This window comes from Dreissena polymorpha, chromosome 12 (genome assembly GCF_020536995.1).
Source record: "Dreissena polymorpha isolate Duluth1 chromosome 12, UMN_Dpol_1.0, whole genome shotgun sequence".
In the NCBI taxonomy this organism is placed as follows: domain Eukaryota; kingdom Metazoa; phylum Mollusca; class Bivalvia; order Myida; family Dreissenidae; genus Dreissena; species Dreissena polymorpha.
This window is the reverse complement of record NC_068366.1, coordinates 49023105-49042778: the sequence shown is the minus strand read 5'-3', so window position 1 is coordinate 49042778 and position 19674 is coordinate 49023105. Positions and strand designations below refer to the sequence as shown.

Here is a 19674-nt window from a genome sequence, read left to right as displayed (position 1 = left end):
GTCCGTCCGTCCGTGTGTCCGTCCGTGCACAATTTTTGTCCGGGCTATTTCTCAGCAACTAATGACCACCACACCCTCACACTATACTATCCCCCCCCCCCATCCCCCCCGAATCCCCCCCACCCCCACCCCCCCGGAATCCCCCCCCCCCATAATTTGTTTTTGTTTTTTTGTTAGATCATCTCACAAATGACCACCACACCCTTACACTATTATACCCCCTCCCCCGAATTCCCCCCCTCTGTTTATTTTCTATTTTTTTTAAGATCATCTCACAAATGACCACCACACCCTCACACTATACTATTCCCCCCCCCCCCCCCCACCCCGACCCCCCAATTTATTTTTTTTTGAAACGGTTAAAAAACACAAATATTTATTTTTATGATTGAAATACCGTCTCACAAATGACCACCACACCTTCACACTATACCCCCCCCCACCCCACTCCCAATTTTTTTTTTTGAAACGGTTAAAAAACACAATTATTTATTTTTATTATTATGCCCCCCTTCGAAGAAGAGGGGGGTATATTGCTTTGCTCATGTCTGTCGGTCCGTCCACCAGGTGGTTTCCGGATGATAACTCAAGAACGCTTGGGCCTAGGATCATGAAACTTCATAGGTACATTGATCATGACTCGCAGATGACCCCTTTTGATTATGAGGTCACTAGGTCAAAGGTCAAGGTCACGGTGACCCGAAATAGTAAAATGGTTTCCAGATGATAACTCAAGAATGCTTAGGCGTAGGATCATGAAACTTGATAGGGAGATTGATCATGACTCGCAGATGACCCCTATTGATTTTCAGGTCACTAGGTTAAAGGTCAAGGTCACGGTGACCCGAAATAGTAAAATGGTTTCCGGATGATAACTCAAGAACTCATACGCCTAGGATCATGAAACTTCATCGTTAGATAGATCGTGACTCGCAGATGACCCCTATTGATTTTGAGGTCACTAGGTGAAAGGTCAAGGTCACGGTGACCGGAAATAGTAAAATGGTTTCCGGATGATAACTCAAGAACGCATACGCCTAGGATCATGAACCTTCAAAGGTAGATTGATCATGACTCGCAGATGACCCCTAGTGATTTTGAGGTCACTAGGTCAAAGGTCAAGGTCACGGTGACCCGAAATAATAAAATGGTTTCCGGATGATAACTCAAGAACGCATACGCCTAGGATCATGAAACTCCATCATAGATAGATCATGACTCGCAGATGACCCCTATTGATTTTCAGGTCACTAGGTCAAAGGTCAAGGTCACGGTGACCCAAAATAGTAAAATGGTTTTTGGATGATAACTCAAGAACGCATACGCCTAAGATCATGAAACTTCATAGGTAGATTGATCATGACTCGCAGATGACCCCTATCATTTTTAGGTCAAAGGTCAAGGTCACGGTTACCCTAAATAGTAAAATGATTTTCCAATGATAACTCAAGAACGCATATTCCTAGGATCATGAAACTTCATAGGTAGAATGATCATGACTCGCAGATGACCCCTATTGATTTTGAGGTCATTAGGTCAAAGGTCAAGGTCATGGTGACCCGAATAGTAAAATGGTTTTCGGATGATAACTCAAGAACGCATACGCCTAGGATCATGAAACTTCATGGGTAGATTGAACATGACTCGCAGATGAGCCCTATTGATTGTGAGGTCACTAGGTCAAAGGTCAAGTTCACAGTGACAAAAAACGTATTCACACAATGGCTGCCACTACAACAGACAGCCCATTTGGGGGGCATGCATATTTTACAAACAGGCCTTGTTTTATGTTTGAAATACCGTCCAACCATCGCACCCAAGAATCTCGCATTTTTGGAATGTAATAAATGTCCACGCCCCCACACTATACACCCCTCTTCACTCCACCCCTCCCTCCTTTGTGATTGAAAACGAGCGTCCCTTCACCTTTAAAAAGAAAATAGATGAGCGGTCTGCACCCGCAAGGCGGTGCTCTTGTTCATAGAGTTATGGCCCTGCCCTTTGAAATTTTCAATTGTACATATAGTGCAATTCTTGTCCGAGCTATTTCTCAGCAACTTATCACGGGAATTCAATGAAACTTTATGGGAAGCTTCACTACCAGCAGGAGATGTGCATATTATCAACTGGTTATGGTCGGATGATTTTCACAGAGTTATGGCCCTTTGAAATTTTCTATAAACTGTACATATAGTGCAATTCTTGTCCGGGCTATTTCTCCCCAACTACTGACTGGACTTCAATGAAGCCTTATGGGAAGCTAACTACCTTGAGGAGATGCGCATGTTATTAGTGGGTCCTGGTTAGATGATTTATTTAGAGAGTTATGGCCCTTTGAAATTTGCTAAACCATCCATCGTATTATTTTGTCCAAAGTTATGCCCCTCAAGACGTTTTCTTTTATCTGAATATATAGTGCAATATTGTGACAAAAAAAACAACTTTGGGGAGCATCACCTGTCTCCGAGGGTTTCTTGTTTTTGTATATTTCTGTCAATATTTTTTGTTCGTTCATCTGTACCTCTCTCTGTCCGTCAACACAAACTATAATACCTAGCAAAGTACATATCATATAATTGCATATAGTGTTTTTTCAGACAGTACTTAACATTCTTGGAAACATACTTATTCTAGCTGTAAAAGGGCTATTTCAGAATTATGTAAAGCCTTTTGGTTTTCACCAAATAGATCAGGTCACTGTTAATGAAGATAGAAACATAACTTAATATTGTTATTGTTCACCAATTACATACTATGAAACTGGCTTTACATTAGTTTTTTGTCAGTCTTTCAATCCCTTCCTCTATTCATACATCCTCAAAAAATAGAAATTACTTCTAACGTACATAGAATATTATCATGATAGATGGTGTTCATATTAAAAGTGATTAGAAGATTATGAGAAGATTATGAATGACCATTCATTTCTGCACATTTCATAAATAAGGTGACTCTTAATAAAAAAGAATAACACAAATTAATGCATTTTTTCAAAAGTTACATTAGAAAAAATTCATTACAATTGGTATACATAAAATGATTAACAATCTGATGGTACAACCTTTCACTTGATGTTTATAATCTCCTGAATGTTAGAAAAAACACATATTTATAGTGCTTTACTAAATAACAAATAAAGGGAAAGCAAAGCTTGTGAGCATCTCAGAGGCACCATTTATATCCTAATCTTCATGAACTTTGGCCAGAACATTTCAAACCTGGTCACGTGGGGAAAAAAACTTGGTCACTAGGTTAAATTAAAGAATAAGCTTGGGAACATTCTAGAGTCCACATTTATTGCTCAACCTTAATGAAACATTGTCTGAACATGTGTCCCAATGATATGTGTTTTGAAACTGAGGCATGCGGAGTCAAAATTTGGATTCTTTGTTGAATTCAAGACAAATATTAGAACACTATAGAGGCCACATTTATTTCCCAATCTTCACGAAATTGGTCAGAACGTTTGTCCCTATAACATCTCAGCTTAGGCCTAAAAAAAAAACATGTTTGTTTTAGGTTACGGGCTCAAAAAAATGAGGGTCGGTGGGTAGGGAATTTTTTTTCTGTATAGGATCTGATATTAACTGGTGGCAAAGAAAGAAATATGATTTTAGACTGAAATGATTACTCTAATAGTCATTTAAAATTGTTCAATAAATTTGGAACCTTTAACCTGTATAAACCAGCCATTGCTAGCTTCAAGACTCCCAACTTCATTAATTATGAATGCTCCTGAGGAGCAAATGCTAAATTTAAAAAATACTTAGAAAATGATGTCATGTCTCAAGTAGCCTATCATTTTGAGGTTGAAGACATATTTTTCTTATAATGTGTAGATGAATGTTTTCACCTGCATCCTAATTGGTCTGCTGGTTACTTGTGGGAATAGGGGGGCACCTATTGTTTTTCAGGCTTTCAGATCACAAATCAAGTTCACAGGGTAATTCAGTATTGATAATTATCCTAACAATTTTCACATATTGACAACTTAGCTACAAGTGAAATGTGTGTATATGTTTTACAAGACATCTCTAATTTAAAATTTAACACGTGCCGCAAGATTTTTTTGTATGGTCAATATACAAGGCCATAAACATACCACCTCTAAAGCTTTGTACTTTCTTCTAGTTTTTTGTTTCTAACTTCTTGAGAAATAATGTAACAAAACTGACAGAACATGTTCATTATTTGATCTTTGGGAATCTCATGTTACTATTATTAATAATATTATTAATAAAAGTAAAACCACTAATAATGAAAACTTAATGATCAACTGTTATGGGCATTCTTGATCAATGTATTTTGTCATGCAGAGATGTTTCAAATTGTTTCAGTTTCTTTCTATGCAAATCCCATTTAAATAAAAATTTCTGGGCTCAATTAAAATAAGGACAATTTTATCAAAATTAAAAAATATAAGAAACTAATCTGTATTACATCCATGCATAAGAATCAAATATGTATTTCATCAATGAATATAAAGTTCTACAACATTAAAGTTGTGCAGAGGGAAGTTGTTTATCTAATTGCTATGGATGAACATTCATAGTTGAATCTACAATTTGTACACACATTTCAGAAGGGTCTCAGCAGAAAACTTGTCCTGTGGTAGTATCTGCATCTCCCCAAACAACTAACCGAACAGAAGAAGTGCAAAATTCTGAGGGTAATGGACAAGCAAGTATCGAAGGATCAGAAGAGCAAAATGAATCATGTGGAAATGACCAAACACCTCAACATCAAGGCATTGGAAAACATTCAGATTCAAATGAGATCAACAAACATGCGACAACTGGAGATGTATGCGATGCTGACGTTCCAAAATCCAAAGACACGGTTTTTCATGGTATAGTTTATTGATTCAATAAATAAATGTTGAGGCATGTCTTAAAAAGATACTGTTACACCAGATGCCTTTTTAGGATGACTGGTGACATTCAGCTGGCATACCCAACCAGTCATCCAATTCCTCTTTAAACACCTGTACCAGTCACACTTTTTAAACAGAAATAATCCTTATGTTATTGTCTACAGAATTATTTAAATTAATTATGATGTGATAAAATAATCTGATTTCCTACTATGGCATTACTGAAAATTTGTTTATAAAATTTTGTCTGGACTTTGAATATTGATAGTTTTCATGTCCCCCACCACTATAGTGGGGGACATATTGTTTTTGCCCTGTCTGTTGGTTGGTTGGTTGGTTTGTGTGTTTGTTTGCTCCAACTTTAACATTTTGCCATAACTTTTGCAATATTGAAGATAGCAACTTCATATTTGGCATGCATGTGTATCTCATGGAGCTGCAGATTTTGAGTGGTGAAAGGTCAAGGTCATCATTCAAGGTCAAAGGTCAAATATACAGCTTCAAAGCGGCGCAGAAGGGGGCATAGTGTTTCTTACAAACACATTTCTTGATTTTTTTTTTTTTTTTTCAAAAACGCCTACTCAAATGAGCGAAATATATTCCAGTATGAGCTCAATTATGTTTGTTTTTAGCTCACCTGAGCATAATGTTTTCTTGGTGAGCTTTTGTGATTGCCTTTTGTCACCATGCTGCATCGTTCTTCTACAACATTTATCTTGATAACTCACTAGGGCCATAATAAAAGTCCAATCTTCATGAAACATGGTCAGAACATTTTTTTTAATAATATATCGGCTGAGTTCCGAAATGGTTTTGGTTTGTTGACAAACATGGCCGCAAGGGGGCGGGCATTTTCCCTTGTATGGCTATTGTTAAACCTTTTCAACACTCTAGAAGTCACATTTATAGTGCGATTTTCATGTAACTTGATAAGAATATTTGTTATCATGATATCTTGGCAGAGTTTTAATATGGTCCAGGTCTGTTGAAAAACATGGTCGTCATTGGGCAGAACAGTTTTCCTTATATGGCTATAGTTAAACGTTGTAAACTCTAGAAGTGATATTTAAGGTCTAATCTTCATTAAAAATTTTCTTAGATGGGATGAGTTTGTAAATTGGATAACATGAATGCTGGTGGACATGTGATTTTCCTTATATGCCTATAGTAATACTTTGCTAACACTGTCTATTCACACTTAATCAATAAACATATGTTCTAATGATATCTCTGCTAAGTTCGAAAATGTTTCTGTTGCGTTGAAAACCATTGGCCAGAGGACAGGTCAGTTTGCTTTATAAGGCTATAGCTGAACCATGTTGACACTCTAGATGTCACATAGTCCAATCTTCTTTGAACTTGGTAAGAACATAATTGTTCTAATGCTATAACAGCTGAGTTCGAAAATGGTTTTTGTTCATGGAAAAACGTGGCTTCAAGAGGGCGAGAAAGTTTTCTTCATATAGCTATAGTTAAATCTCGTTAACACTCTAGAAGTCACATGGTCTATGCCTCATTTAATTTGGGCAGAATATTTGTTCTAATGATATCTAGGTCAAGTTCAAAAAGGATTATAACATTATTCTGGTCTGTGGAAAAACATTTGGTCGAGGCAGTTTTTGTTATATGGCTATAATGAAGCCTTAATAGTAAAGCTTTTTTTTGTCCAATCTAAATGAAACGTGGTCAAAGGTTTGTCCTTATTATATTTCTGATGAAATCACATTTTAAGTCAAGTCCTCGTAAAGTTTGGTGGGAACATTCAATTTTGATCAAGCGATATCTGGCCCAAGTTCGAAAATGGTCTCAGTCCTTGAACACTGCAACCATGGGGTGGTGAAGCAGTTTTCATTTTACTGCTGTAGTGAAATCTTGGTAACAATTTTTGCCCTCTTGTTTTATCTACTGTATCTTCGCAACTGTGACAGGCCACCCCTCAAACAAATCTTGTTCATTTTATTTAATGTTAATTTGAATGCAACTTGGTTTATGAGACTCAACATTTCAGAGAGTGAAAATGAAAATGGCCACATGCCACTTGTCGAACATCATTCAGATGAGCCCAGTAAAGAGGCGATTGTCTTACAAAATGATGATGCTGGGAACGTTGGTTCCATGAAGGATGAGTTGAATGCAAGCGTCACAGATAAACTCAACATTGAAACAGATACTGACAGTCTTTCACAAGGTGTTCGTAGTGATAGCGAGGATGATTCTACTGGCTCAGAATCCGACGAAGAACACTCACAAGATGAAGAGCAAGATGCCAGCAATTCTGGGACTTTGGACAAAGAAAAAGGCACAAAACAAAAACAAGTAAAGAAACGACATTCTGGGAAAGGTGGTTCCAAAGCTAGGAAGAAACAAAAACAAAAAAGGAAAGCTGCTAAGCTTAGACAAGGAAATAATCAAACTAGCGCATTTGATGATGATCATAAAAAGGCAAACAAACCAGTCATTGGATCAAGAGATGGTAAAGAGGAAATTCCTGAAGAGAAACATGTTGAAAAACCAGTTTTTGGAATGGATCTCCGTTCGAGCAGCAAGGTTGAAATTCACAGTGACACAACAAAAGGGAATGTTAGCGAAGTTCCTTCTTTTTTCAATGTTAAGAATACAAATCAATCAAGTACAACTACAGAATCTAGTCAGGTTCAACCTGTTGGCAATCAGAATGAAGATGAGAAGGTTGCAAAAAATGAACACAATAAAAAGGTATGTTGATAGCGTAGAGAATTTATACTAGATGTAAACAAATATTTAAAGCGGGTATATACGATTTTTTATATGTGTTTAATTGTAATATATTGATAAAATATGTTACAATAACACAAAATAGGCAAGAAAAATTATACATTAAAGCCGAATTTCATAAAATGCAGCAAAGACAAATTAGCGTCCTGAGCCGATAGTGACGTACATATTTTCCTACAATAACCAAAGCATTCGTCTTTGTATTATAAACCGTTAAACTACGAGGGGTGTTCCAGAAGTTCGTGGATTTTCGCTATAACTTATTAGTTTGCTGGTAAAAGTCAATGAAATTACATATAATACAAACCAATTATCACGGACTTTATATTTAAGCTAAAAATGCATGAATTCCATAAAGCGCGTGTTGGAAACGCGTTGCCATAGAGACCTCAGTAACGACATGCGGCGCACGCGTGTATTTTATTATAAGTTTGAGCGTTACGCGAATTTAAATTTGGTTTAAATGTCGTTGATAAACAGAATTTACGGCAAATTTCACGTTACAGCGCCTAAGTCCTCCTTACAGCCCGGATTTGGCCCCTATGGATTCCGCGTCTTCCCGGAAGTTAAATCACAGTTGCGCGGTATTCGCTTTGCAAGTAAACAGGAACTTACAGTTGCATCAAAGCGAATCGTGTCGTCTTTTGACGCTGACTGGTATAGAGACACTTTTGACAAGTGGATTTCCCGACACATTAAGTGCATTCGCGTTGGAGGTGATTATGTGGAAAAGATTTGACAGTTGTTAACTTCATAACGTCATTGACGTTGAACAGAAACGTTACACGTGCATCGGTGTGCGCATTGTGCACATGTTTAAATCTCTGATATATATATATTGTTTTATGTATTTCCATGATATTTGGAGAGTATATTTGGAAAGGACTAAAAATATTCTTAACATGCTATTTGTTTGTCCATTTATGTTACCAAATGAAAGTTATAGCGAAAATCCACGAACTTTTGGAACACCCCTCGTAAGTTTAGATGCACATCGTACATGTATGGTATACATGCTGGCGAATTCGGCTGTACAGCCGTTTTCAATTTCAGAATTAAATATCTGGCTTATTTCGCATTTTTCCACACATGTTCTTCTTAACTTTTATTTTAATTTATATTGAAATATATATATAATAAGTTTTTTACACAGTTTATATAAATTCATAAATATTTGACAAAATCGTATATACCCGCTTTAACATGCTATTTGTTTGTCCATTTATGTTACCAAATGAAAGTTATAGCAAAAATCCACGAACTTCTGGAACACCCCTCGTAAGTTTAGATGCACATCGTACTTGTATGGTATACATGCTGGCAAATTCGGCTGTACAGCCGTTTTCAATTTCAGAATTGAATATCTGACTTATTTTGCATTTTTCGACACATGTTCTTCTTAACTTTTATTTTAATTTATATTGAAATATATATATAATAAGTTTTTTACACAGTTTATATAAATTCATAAATATTTGACAAAATCGTATATACCCGCTTTAAAACAAATATTGCCCTTTCGTTAAGCCCTTGTCATATATAATATATGATCAATTACTGATTGAAACAACTGAGCTTAAACATGAAAATTAATACAAATTGTGACCAGAGATTTTGAATTAAAATTTTATTAAATGCATCATGCTTTCAGAAACAGAACACTTCTCAAAACAACAAGCCGACTAATGTGCCCAATGTACCTAGGTAACATGCTTTATGATATTAGTGTTATTTTGCTGTGGTGTGTAATTAAATGTCCTTGACAAATAAGTAATGAAACTATTTATTTGACTGTCATATTGCAGACTTATGCTTTGAACATGTGTTTTAGATTGTGTCATATTGTTTTAATTAAAAGTTTCTCTGTCAAATATTATATTTTAGACTAAAAGCAATTCTTTAATTATTAACTCCATAAACATATATTTATTTATATATTCTAATTATTTACTCTTCACATGTGTTATGCACAATACGAAGATCTTTATATGTATAAAACTACAGCTATGGATGCAGTAATGATTACTTATGATACAATTTGCAATTTATATTACCCTGTATTAAAAATGGCCCCTTTAAATCCCCCATGTAGACATATAGTAATCGCATCAACTGTCCTTCTGTCCATCTATACGTTCGGGTAAGAATTTTGAGTTGATGAGGTAATCTTAAGTTGAACAAAAAATCTCATTTTTAGCTCACCTGAGCACAATGTGCTCATGGTGAGCTTTTGTGATCGCCTTTTGTCTGTCGCGCGGCGTGTGGCAACAGCATTTGCCTTGTTAACACACTCGAGGCCACATTTATTGTCCAATCTTCATGAAATTTGGTCAGAAGATTTGTGCCAATGAAATCTTGGATAAGTGTGAAATTTGTTTCGGTTCGTTGAAAAACATGGCTCCTAGGGTTCGGGGCATTTTTCCTTATATGGCTATAGTAAAACCTTGTTAACACTCTAGAGGCCACATTTATTGTCGGATCTTCATGAATTTTAGTCAGAAGATTTGTACCAATGATATCTTAAGTGAGTTACAAAATGGTTCCAATTGGTTGAAAAACATGGCCGCTAGGGGTCGGGGCAGTTTTTCTTATATGGCTATAGAAAAACCTTGTATACACTCAAGAGGCCATATTTATTGTCTGATCAGCATGAAACTTGGTCAGAAGATTTGTCCCTATGATATCTTGGACGAGTTCGAAAATGGTTCCGGTCGCTTGAAAAACATGGCTACCAGGGGGCGGGGCATTTTTCCTTATATGGCTTGAGTAAAACCTTGTTTACACTCTAGAGGCCACATAATTGTCCAATCTTCATGAAACTTGGTAAGAAGATTTGTCCAAATGAAATCTTGGATGAGATCGAAAAAAGGTTCCGGTTGGTTGAAAAACATTGCCGCCAGGGGGTCGGGCATTTTTCCTGATATGGCTATAATAAAACCATGTCAACACTTTAGAGGCCACATTTATTATCTGATGTTCATGAAACTTGTTCAGAAGATTCGTCCCAATTATATCTTGGATGTGTTCAAAAATGGTTCCGGTTGGTTGAAAAACATTTCCACTAGGGGGCGGGGCATTTTTCCTTAAATGGCTATAGTAAAAACTTGTTTTCATACTTAAAGTCACATTTATTGTCCAATCTTCATGACATTTGGTTAGAATATTTGTTTTAATCATATCTTGGATGTGTACGAAAATGGTTCTGGTCTGGTGAAAAACGTGGCCGCCAGGGAAGGGGGAATTTATACTTGTATGGCTGTAGTAAAACCTTGTTAGAACTCTAAAAGTTACATTTATTGTTCACTCGTCATGAAAGTTGGTCAAAAGATTCCTTCTAATGACATCTTGGGCTTCACAGAACAGGTCAGTTCATTTGTATCTCTGGTGAGCGACTTTGAGCCTTTCAGGCCCTCTTGTTTTGTGTTTGATATTTTTAAGGATCTGTCCCACTTGTTATGCAGATCATACCTCAAAGAGAAATAAGGGATTTAAATGAAAATTTATATTATTCTAGAGGGCTTTAAGGGAAAGTGATGAGTAAAAGGACCATTTATCTGTCCAGGATTCACAGAGTTATTGCTATTTGTTTACTTTTCTTGTGGAGAGCATAACTTTCAACGTGTGGATGGTATTTTACTAAAACTGTGTACATTTATAATTTATATTATGAAAAAGGGTTTTAAAGAGGAAGTACTGAGTACAAGGGCCGTAACTCTGCTTGATTCACATAGTTTAAATAAAACTTTGTACATTGATAGGATCATTGAAAGGGAGTACACAAATACAACTCTCTTATCAGTATTTTTTTGAGCATTGCAATTCGCATTTTTTTGTATAATCTCTTTAATTATAAAGTCCTTTTTATTGAAAATGCAAGTAAAAGAACAATAGCTATTTCTTCATTATTTATACAGTTATTTGGTATATTTTAGATGTATGGATAAAAACATTACTTAAGGTTCTTTTGGCACTTACACTGACATTTCTTGTTCCACTTAGATTATGACACGAGTAATACAACTTTCTCGCAACATTAGGAGATTTCATCACTACTGTGACAGGAAGTTTCAGGATGCAACAATGCCTACTTAAAATAGTTACATGCAACCATGTTGTTTGATTAACTGTTATACATTTGCAGCAATCTGAAGGATGAAGACTCCATTAAGGTTGTTTTTCACGTTCTTATATCTCGGAAGCTTCTAGAAAATGAATCAAATAAAGTTGTCCTGAGGTTCGATTCTCATAACTTAGGAGGTTGGGATTGCTGCAATCACATTGCCACCTTGAAGAGGTATATGTAAGGAAAGCGGACAACGACAACGAGCGAGGCATGGTATTGTAATGCTCATGGGTGGGGGGGGGGGGGGGGGTTAGACGGTAAGGGTAAGGGGTAGCGTTAGTGTTAGGGGTCGGGTTTGGGTTAGGGTTAGCCTTAACCCATACCTTTACCCTAACTCGACCCCTAACACTTAAACCTTAACCTAACCATAACCAAGGGTTATCTCCCCTATACCATGCCTCGCTCGTTGTAATTGTCCTCTTCCGGTATATGTAATGAGTAACATTTTCAGTTGTCTTTTTTATAATCAACTAAAAGGTTTTTTCATTATATAATAGTATACATGTAGTCCTAAAAAGTCTATGTACTCAACTTCTCACTCAAACTTTCACAGCTGATTGACCTTAATAAAAAATAAAGTAAATTGTGATCACAAAGCAAGGAATTTAGGCTGGGCTGTTTGTGGCTAAATTAAAGCCTTTTTTTCCACAATAATATATCAACTCCTTATATTTTTTTCACTCAAATAATGTTTTAACTGCTATGCTTAAATCACTCAAAATTTCATCAATGAATAACATTGATGTGTAGATGATTGGAAAGGGGATAATTTTGGCTGGGACTTATTTTGGGGATAGCCTATTTAAAAAGATTTCCACTTCCACTTGTCTTAAACTTTCAAATCAAGATCCTTCATGTGTAGGTGAAGAAAAAATATGTTATGCAATACAATTGTGGCTACTCCTCTTAAACTCTTATGTGAATTTGCTCAAAATTTTACAGCTGAACAACCACAATGTTTGCATTATCAAACATGAAATAAATGAAGCTGCAACATATTTGTGTACAAGAGATTCTTATTTTTTCAGTTATATATTGAGTATATATAAAGGTGATTTTTGTTTAGAAGCATGTCCTCTATAGCTTACCTGTGGCTTTGTCTTTTTATCCAATTATCTTTTCTGAGTGCATGTGGCTACGACAAATCAAGTTTACTGGAGCATCATTGGACCCACAGGGTTACATTAGTTATCGGTATCGAACAGCTTTCAAAGGTCCTCTATATTGTTTGTTCATATCATATGATACCTCTATGTTAAGAACCGGCAAAACCCGCAGTTCACATGGTGAATGTAGTCTTTATTAGCAAAACACATTTAAAAAGTTTTCTCCTCTAAGGCATAACACAGGTGAGTGATCAAGGATCATTTTTGCAGGCTCATGTTTCTTGACGTGCCAGTTCTTTAATGCTCTCCAAGTTTTATTTCTACACATCAGGACGAAACACAAAATCTAAATTCTTTTATATAATTAATAATCATGACTTACTTCATTTCTACATTTATTGCAACTTTTATGAAATTTCTATTACTCATCAACAACTATTTTCAGATTATTGTGTGGCGTAATTTGATATTGATGAATTTTCAAAGACAGACTTATTGTTATCCTTGACCTTATCCCTCGCCAAAAGTCTTCGGGATGTAGAAATGGCAGGCGCTTGTTTGCGTGCATGCATTGCTTCTGTCCATCACCCTATAAGGACAAATTGTCCTACATTTTTATGCTCCCCCAAAAAAAATTTTTGGGGGAGCATATACATGAAGTCGCCGCTTCGTCTGTCCGTGTTTCCGTCCGTCCGTGCAAAATTTTTGTCCGGGCTATTTCTCAGCAACTAATGACTGGAATTCAATGAAACTTTATGGGAAGCTTTGCTACCAAGAGGAGATGTGCATATTATCAGCGGGTTCTGGTCGGATGATTTTTCACAGAGTAATGGCCCTTTGAAATTTTCCATTAATTGTACATATAGTGCAATTCTTGCCCGGGCTATTTCTCAGCAACTAATGACTGGAATTCAATGAAACTTTATGGGAAGCTTCACTACCAAGAGGAGATGTGCATATTATCAGCGGGTTTTGGTCGGATGATTTTTCACAGAGTTATGGCCCTTTGAAATTTTTCATTGTTCATATAGTGCAATTCTTGTCCGGGCTATTTCTCAGCAACTAATGACCGGAATTCAATGAAACTTTATGGGAAGCTTCACTACCAAGAGGAGATGTGCATATTGTCAGCCGGTTCTTGTCGGATGATTTTTAGCTCATCTATTTTTTGAAAAAAAATTATGAGCTATTGTCATCACCTTGGCGTCGGGGTCGGCGTCCGGTTAAGTTTTGCGTTTAGGTCCACTTTTCTCAGAAAGTATCAATGCTATTGCATTCAAACTTGGTACACTTACTAACTATCATGAGAGGACTGGGCAGGCAAAGTTAGATAACTCTGGCATGCATTTTGACAGAATTATGTGCCCTTTTTATACTTAGAAAATTGAAAATTTTGGTTAAGTTTTGCGTTTAGGTCCACTTTTCTCAGAAAGTATCAATGCTATTGCATTCAAACTTGGTACACTTACTTACTATCATGAGAGGACTGGGCAGGCAAAGTTAGATAACTCTGGCGTGCATTTTGACAGAATTATGTGCCCTTTTTATACTTAGAAAATTGAAAATTTTGGTTAAGTTTTGCGTTTAGGTCCACTTTTCTCAGAAAGTATCAATGCTATTGCATTCAAACTTGGTACACTTACTTACTATCATGAGGGGACTGGGCAGGCAAAGTTAGATAACTCTGGCGTGCATTTTGACAGAATTATGTGCCCTTTTTATACTTAGAAAATTTAAATGTTTGGTTAAGTTTTGTGTTTAGGTCCATTTTATTCCGTAACTATCAAAGCTATTGCTTTCATACTTGCAACACTTACTAACTACTGTAAAACCATTAAATTTCGTGGGGTACGAATTTTCGTGGATTTCGTTGGCCCGCTGAACCACGAATTCAAGAACCAACGATTATGTATACATTTTTAATCCGAATCGGTCATTTCCGACATTTTCTTTTGTGGTCGGTTATCCGAGATATTTGTTAATTGTAATAGTAACTTCTCTTCAGTTGGTCACATTACACTATAATTTTACTAAGTAACATTTCCGAATTGAAAATGTAAAGTGTTTGGGTAATAATACTTTTTAAATCAAGAACGGTTTTTAAACTGTACATCAATGATTGTTCTCTTTTACGTGACGTCGTCAAATTAACAGTTTGCAGATTTATCACATGTCTATTAGTGCAATTTAAAGTTAAAAGAGACATAACGATTTTAACACGTGTATTTTGGGGACCTTATTACTCAATTGTTACTACAAGGAGACTGATTGCGCTGAGAATTGCAAATATTGTCAAAACAACATTGATGGCAATTAGCGAGCGGGGACCCCCAAGTGCGCCGCTTTATTGCTCTTATCGACAATTATCGGCAACACTTTCATGCTTAAGTGCACATTAACATCAAGTCTTGCTGCCAACACAGATTAGCAGATAATGCTTCGTTATTACTCTGGTTATTTTAATAAACGTTTAATTATTATGACGGTAAGTCTTCCCCGAAAATGTGAAATCCACGAAATTACGTGTCAACGAAATAGTTGTTTTTTATTAAACCACGAATTTTCATACCGACGAATTTCTATACGTTTACAGTATCATAAGGGGACTGTGCAGGCAAAGTAATGTAACTCGGAATGGCATTTTGACAGAATTATGTGCCCTTTTTATACTTAGAAAATTGAAAATTTGTTTAAGTTTTGTGTTTAGGTCCACTTTATTCCTACAGTATCAAAGCTTTTGCTTTCATACTTGCAACACTTATTAACTATCATAAGGGGACTGTGCAGGCAAAGGTATGTTACTCTGACTGGCATTTGGACGGAATTATGGGCCCTTTATACTTAGAAAATTGAAAATTTGGTTAAGTTTTGTGTTTTGGTCCACTTTACCCCTAAAGTATCATAGATATTGCTTTCATACTTGGAACGCTCGCAAACTATCATAAGGGTACAGTAAAAGGACAAGTTGCATAACTCTGGTTGTCATTTTTACGGAATTATGGCCCTTTTTTGACTTAGTAACTTTGAATATATGGTTAAATTTTGTGTTTCGATCCACTTTACTTCTTAAGTATCAAGGCTATTGCTTTCAAACTTCAAATACTTTCATGCTATCATGAGGTTACTGTACCTGGCAAAGTGAATTTTACCTTAACCTTTGAATGACCTTGACTCTCTACGTCAAATTATTAAATTCTGCTAAAATTGACATAACTTCTTTATTTATGATTAGATTTGATTGATACTTTGACAAAACTACTCTTACCTGACATACCACAATAGACTCCACCCAAACCATCCCCCGTGCCCTCCCCCCCCCCCTCCCCCCCCCCCCCCGAATCTCCCCCCCCTAAATTTTTTGTTTGTTTTTATCATCTCACAAATGACCACCACACCCTCACACTATACCCCCCCCCCCCCCACCCCACCCCCCCCAATATTTTTTTTTAAACGGTTAAAAAACACAAATATTTTTTTAAATATTTTATGTTTGAAATACAGTCCAACCATCGCACCCAAGAATCCCCCCCCCCATCCCCCGTCCCCCCACCCGAATCCCCCCCCCCCTAATTTTTTTTTTTTTAAGATCATCTCACAAATGACCACCACACCCTCACCCTCACACTATACCCACCCCACCCCCCCCACCCAATTTTTTTTTTGAAACAGTTAAAACAAACACAAATATTTATTTTATTATTTTATGTTTGAAATACCGTCCAACCATCGCACCCAAGAATCCCCCCCCCCCCCAAATTTTTTTTTGCATTTTTGTTCGTATTTTTGGAAAATAATGTAATAAATGTCCACACTATACACCCCTCTTCACTCCACCCCTCCCTCCTTTGTGATTGAAAATGAGAGTCCCTTCACCTTTAAAAAGAAAATAGATGAGCGGTCTGCACCCGCAAGGCGGTGCTCTTGTTTACAGAGTTATGGCCCTTTGAAATTTTCCATTGTACATATAGTGCAATTCTTGTCCGAGCTATTTCTCAGCAACGTATTACGGGAATTCAATGAAACTTTATGGGAAGCTTCACTACCAACAGGAGATGTACATATTATCAGCTGGTTATGGTCGGATGATTTTTTACAGAGTTATGGCCCTTTGAAATTTTCTATAAACTGTACATTATAGTGCAATTCTTGTCCGGACTATTTCTCCCCAATTACTGACTAGAATTCAATGAAGCTTTATGGGAAGCTTAACTACCTTGAGGAGATGCGCATGTTATTTGTGGGTTTTGGTTAGATGATTTATTTAGGGAGTAATGGCCCTTAAAAATTTTTAGGTTGCTAAACCATCCATCGTATTATTTTGTCCAATTTTTTATGCCCCTCAAGACTTTTTCTTTTATCTGAATATATAGTGCAATATTGTGACAAAAAAAAACTTTGGGGAGCATCACCCGTCTCCAACGGTTTCTTGTTCATGCAGTTTTCTTCAAACGTTTACAAAATGATTATCTCAAAGTGCCACTGCGCATATCGTCAAAGATTTTTGTAAAAATGGTAAAAAATAGTTTTTAAAAATTGAAAGCTTAAAAAATCTTCCTTAAAACCACAAGGTCAGGGCTTTAAATTTTATGTGTTACATCAGAGGTCTTCTAATAAATTTGTTCAAGTCATGCACTTGAGGTTAAAAATGGCCATACTCAGAGGTCACATGATTTATGGAGACTAATATAGAACAAGGATTTAAACATATTCTCTAAAACATCATGACCAATAGGTGTACTTTTTTGCATAGAACATTGTATGGTGGTCTTCTATCAAGTTTGTTCAAATAATTCCTTCATGGTTAAAATTGGTCCGCCCTGGAGCTATATAGTTTTCCTTATACAAATTATTTCCAATCAATTCAAAGTGTAAATAAACATAAAATTCACTATGAAGAAGCATAGACTGCATTCAGATGATCAAAATGTAAGATTATTATTGTTAACTCTAGGATACATTAATTTTACAACACTTATTTCAGCACTTTTACTTCATTTTGGTCAAGTTATCTTACAAAAGAACACTAAACTTTTCCTACTCAATAACTTAAGATTTTACAGTGGAATTGTGCTGAAAATTTGTGTTTAGATAGCTTACATGCAGACCTATCTTTGAATTTCACAATTTATTTAGGTAGAATTATGAGTAATTGGTTGAAAACATGGCATTGTTTCTTTTTGTCCCCTACCGGTGAAACCGGAGGGGACTTATGGTTTGCACTCCGTCTGTCTGTCAGTCAGTCTGTCAGTAAGTATGTTTGTCACACTTTTCTGGATCCTGCAATAACTTTAAAAGTTCTTAATATTTTTTCATGAAACTTGAAAGATGGATAGATGGCAATATGAAGATTATGCACGTACTTTCATTTTTTTCCTACGTCAAGAATTCTGGTTGGTATGGCAACAAATATATATTTAAAAAAAAAATTCTTACAATGGTGGAGTTTCACTGGTAGGGGACAATATTGCTTGGCAATCTCTTGTTTATGCTAGCTGTTTTTCTAATTTTTTTTATATATTTTAGAAAATTAGACAAGGCTGTGGAGTACATCTATGAAATTGTGATGCCACGATATTTATTAACATCGGTGACGTTTTACAAATATTGCGTCATCAAAAGTCCTAGTCCCCGTCTGTAGATCTGCCATAGTCATTAGCACTTTTCTATGGAATTCCATAGAAAATATTATGGAATTCTACGGAAATCAATGGAAATCCATGGAATTTGATGGAATTCCATCCACTTGCCAATTTTCCATCTGAAGCTGTTATGGAATTCCACGGAATCTTGACTAAAATTCCATGCATTTCCACGGAATGTATGGAAAACACCATGGAAAGTTGGACTTAGCCATTTTTTTCAACGGAAATCGTTATGGAAAATAACTTATACATTTTCTTGGATGGAAATCAATGGAAAATAACTTAGAAAATTTTCGCTGGTTGTCTGAAATGTATTTGTAGTTTAATACATGTATGAATTTATTTGCATCATGTATTTTGTATTTAAAAGAAAATGCAATAAAGATAATTATAAATTTGTTCTAGAAATTGGAACAGTTCTGGAACTGTTCCATATTTGTGTTCTAAAACGTATGTTCTGGAATTGTTCCAAAACAGTTTTTTTAGAATAAATCCAGAACATTTGTGGAAAATGGCTTAGGACTGAAACTGTTCCAATAATTTCAAGAACCTTTTTAGAACATTTCAAGGACAAAATATGGTCAAAAATTTCTAAAAATGTTTTAAAATGTAGTTCTAGAACACATCTAGAACGCTTTAAGAACCAGTAAGTTCTACAAAAGTTCTTATGGGGAATAAGAACACATATAGAACACCTTACACTTACAAATAGCCAAATAGACTTCATAGTAGCGACAGCAGCAGCAGCAGTAGTAGTAGTAGTTGTAGTAGCTGTATTAGTAGTAGTAGTTGTTGTTGTTGTAGTAGGTGTTGTTGTTGTAGTAATTGATGTAGTAGCAGTAGTGTTTTTTATATCAGTAGAGGTTGTGGTGGTAGTAGTAGTAGTAGAAGTAGTAGCATTAACAGTTTCTGTACCAATAGTAGTAGCAATAGAAGTAGCAGTAGTAGCAGTTGTTGCTGTAGTAGCAGTTGTTGCTGCTGCTGTTGCTGCTGTTGTTGTTGCTGCTGCTGTTGTTGCTGCTGTTGCTGCTGTTATTGTTGCTGTTGTTGTTGTTGGTGGTGTTGTTGATGCTGTAGTAATTAAAGTAGTATTTCTGCAGAAGTAGGAGTAGTTGTTACTTTCAAAGCAATTTCTACAAGTTTAAATACCTTAACCCTGTCCAAGTGGTATACACA

At 36.0% G+C, this 19674-nt stretch overlaps 1 protein-coding gene across 1 annotated transcript; it reads left to right on the top strand.

Moving 5' to 3' along the window:
• Positions 1 to 4593: 4593 nt before the first annotated feature.
• LOC127852579 (pre-mRNA-splicing factor CWC22 homolog) lies at positions 4594 to 18494 on the top strand. Its single transcript, XM_052386530.1, has 5 exons — positions 4594 to 4849; positions 6882 to 7588; positions 9279 to 9331; positions 11769 to 11921; positions 18380 to 18494. The coding sequence occupies exons 2-5, from the start codon at positions 6905 to 6907 to the stop codon at positions 18492 to 18494; spliced, it is 1005 nt and encodes a 334-aa protein (XP_052242490.1). The 5' UTR covers positions 4594 to 4849; positions 6882 to 6904.
• Positions 18495 to 19674: the final 1180 nt, after the last annotated feature.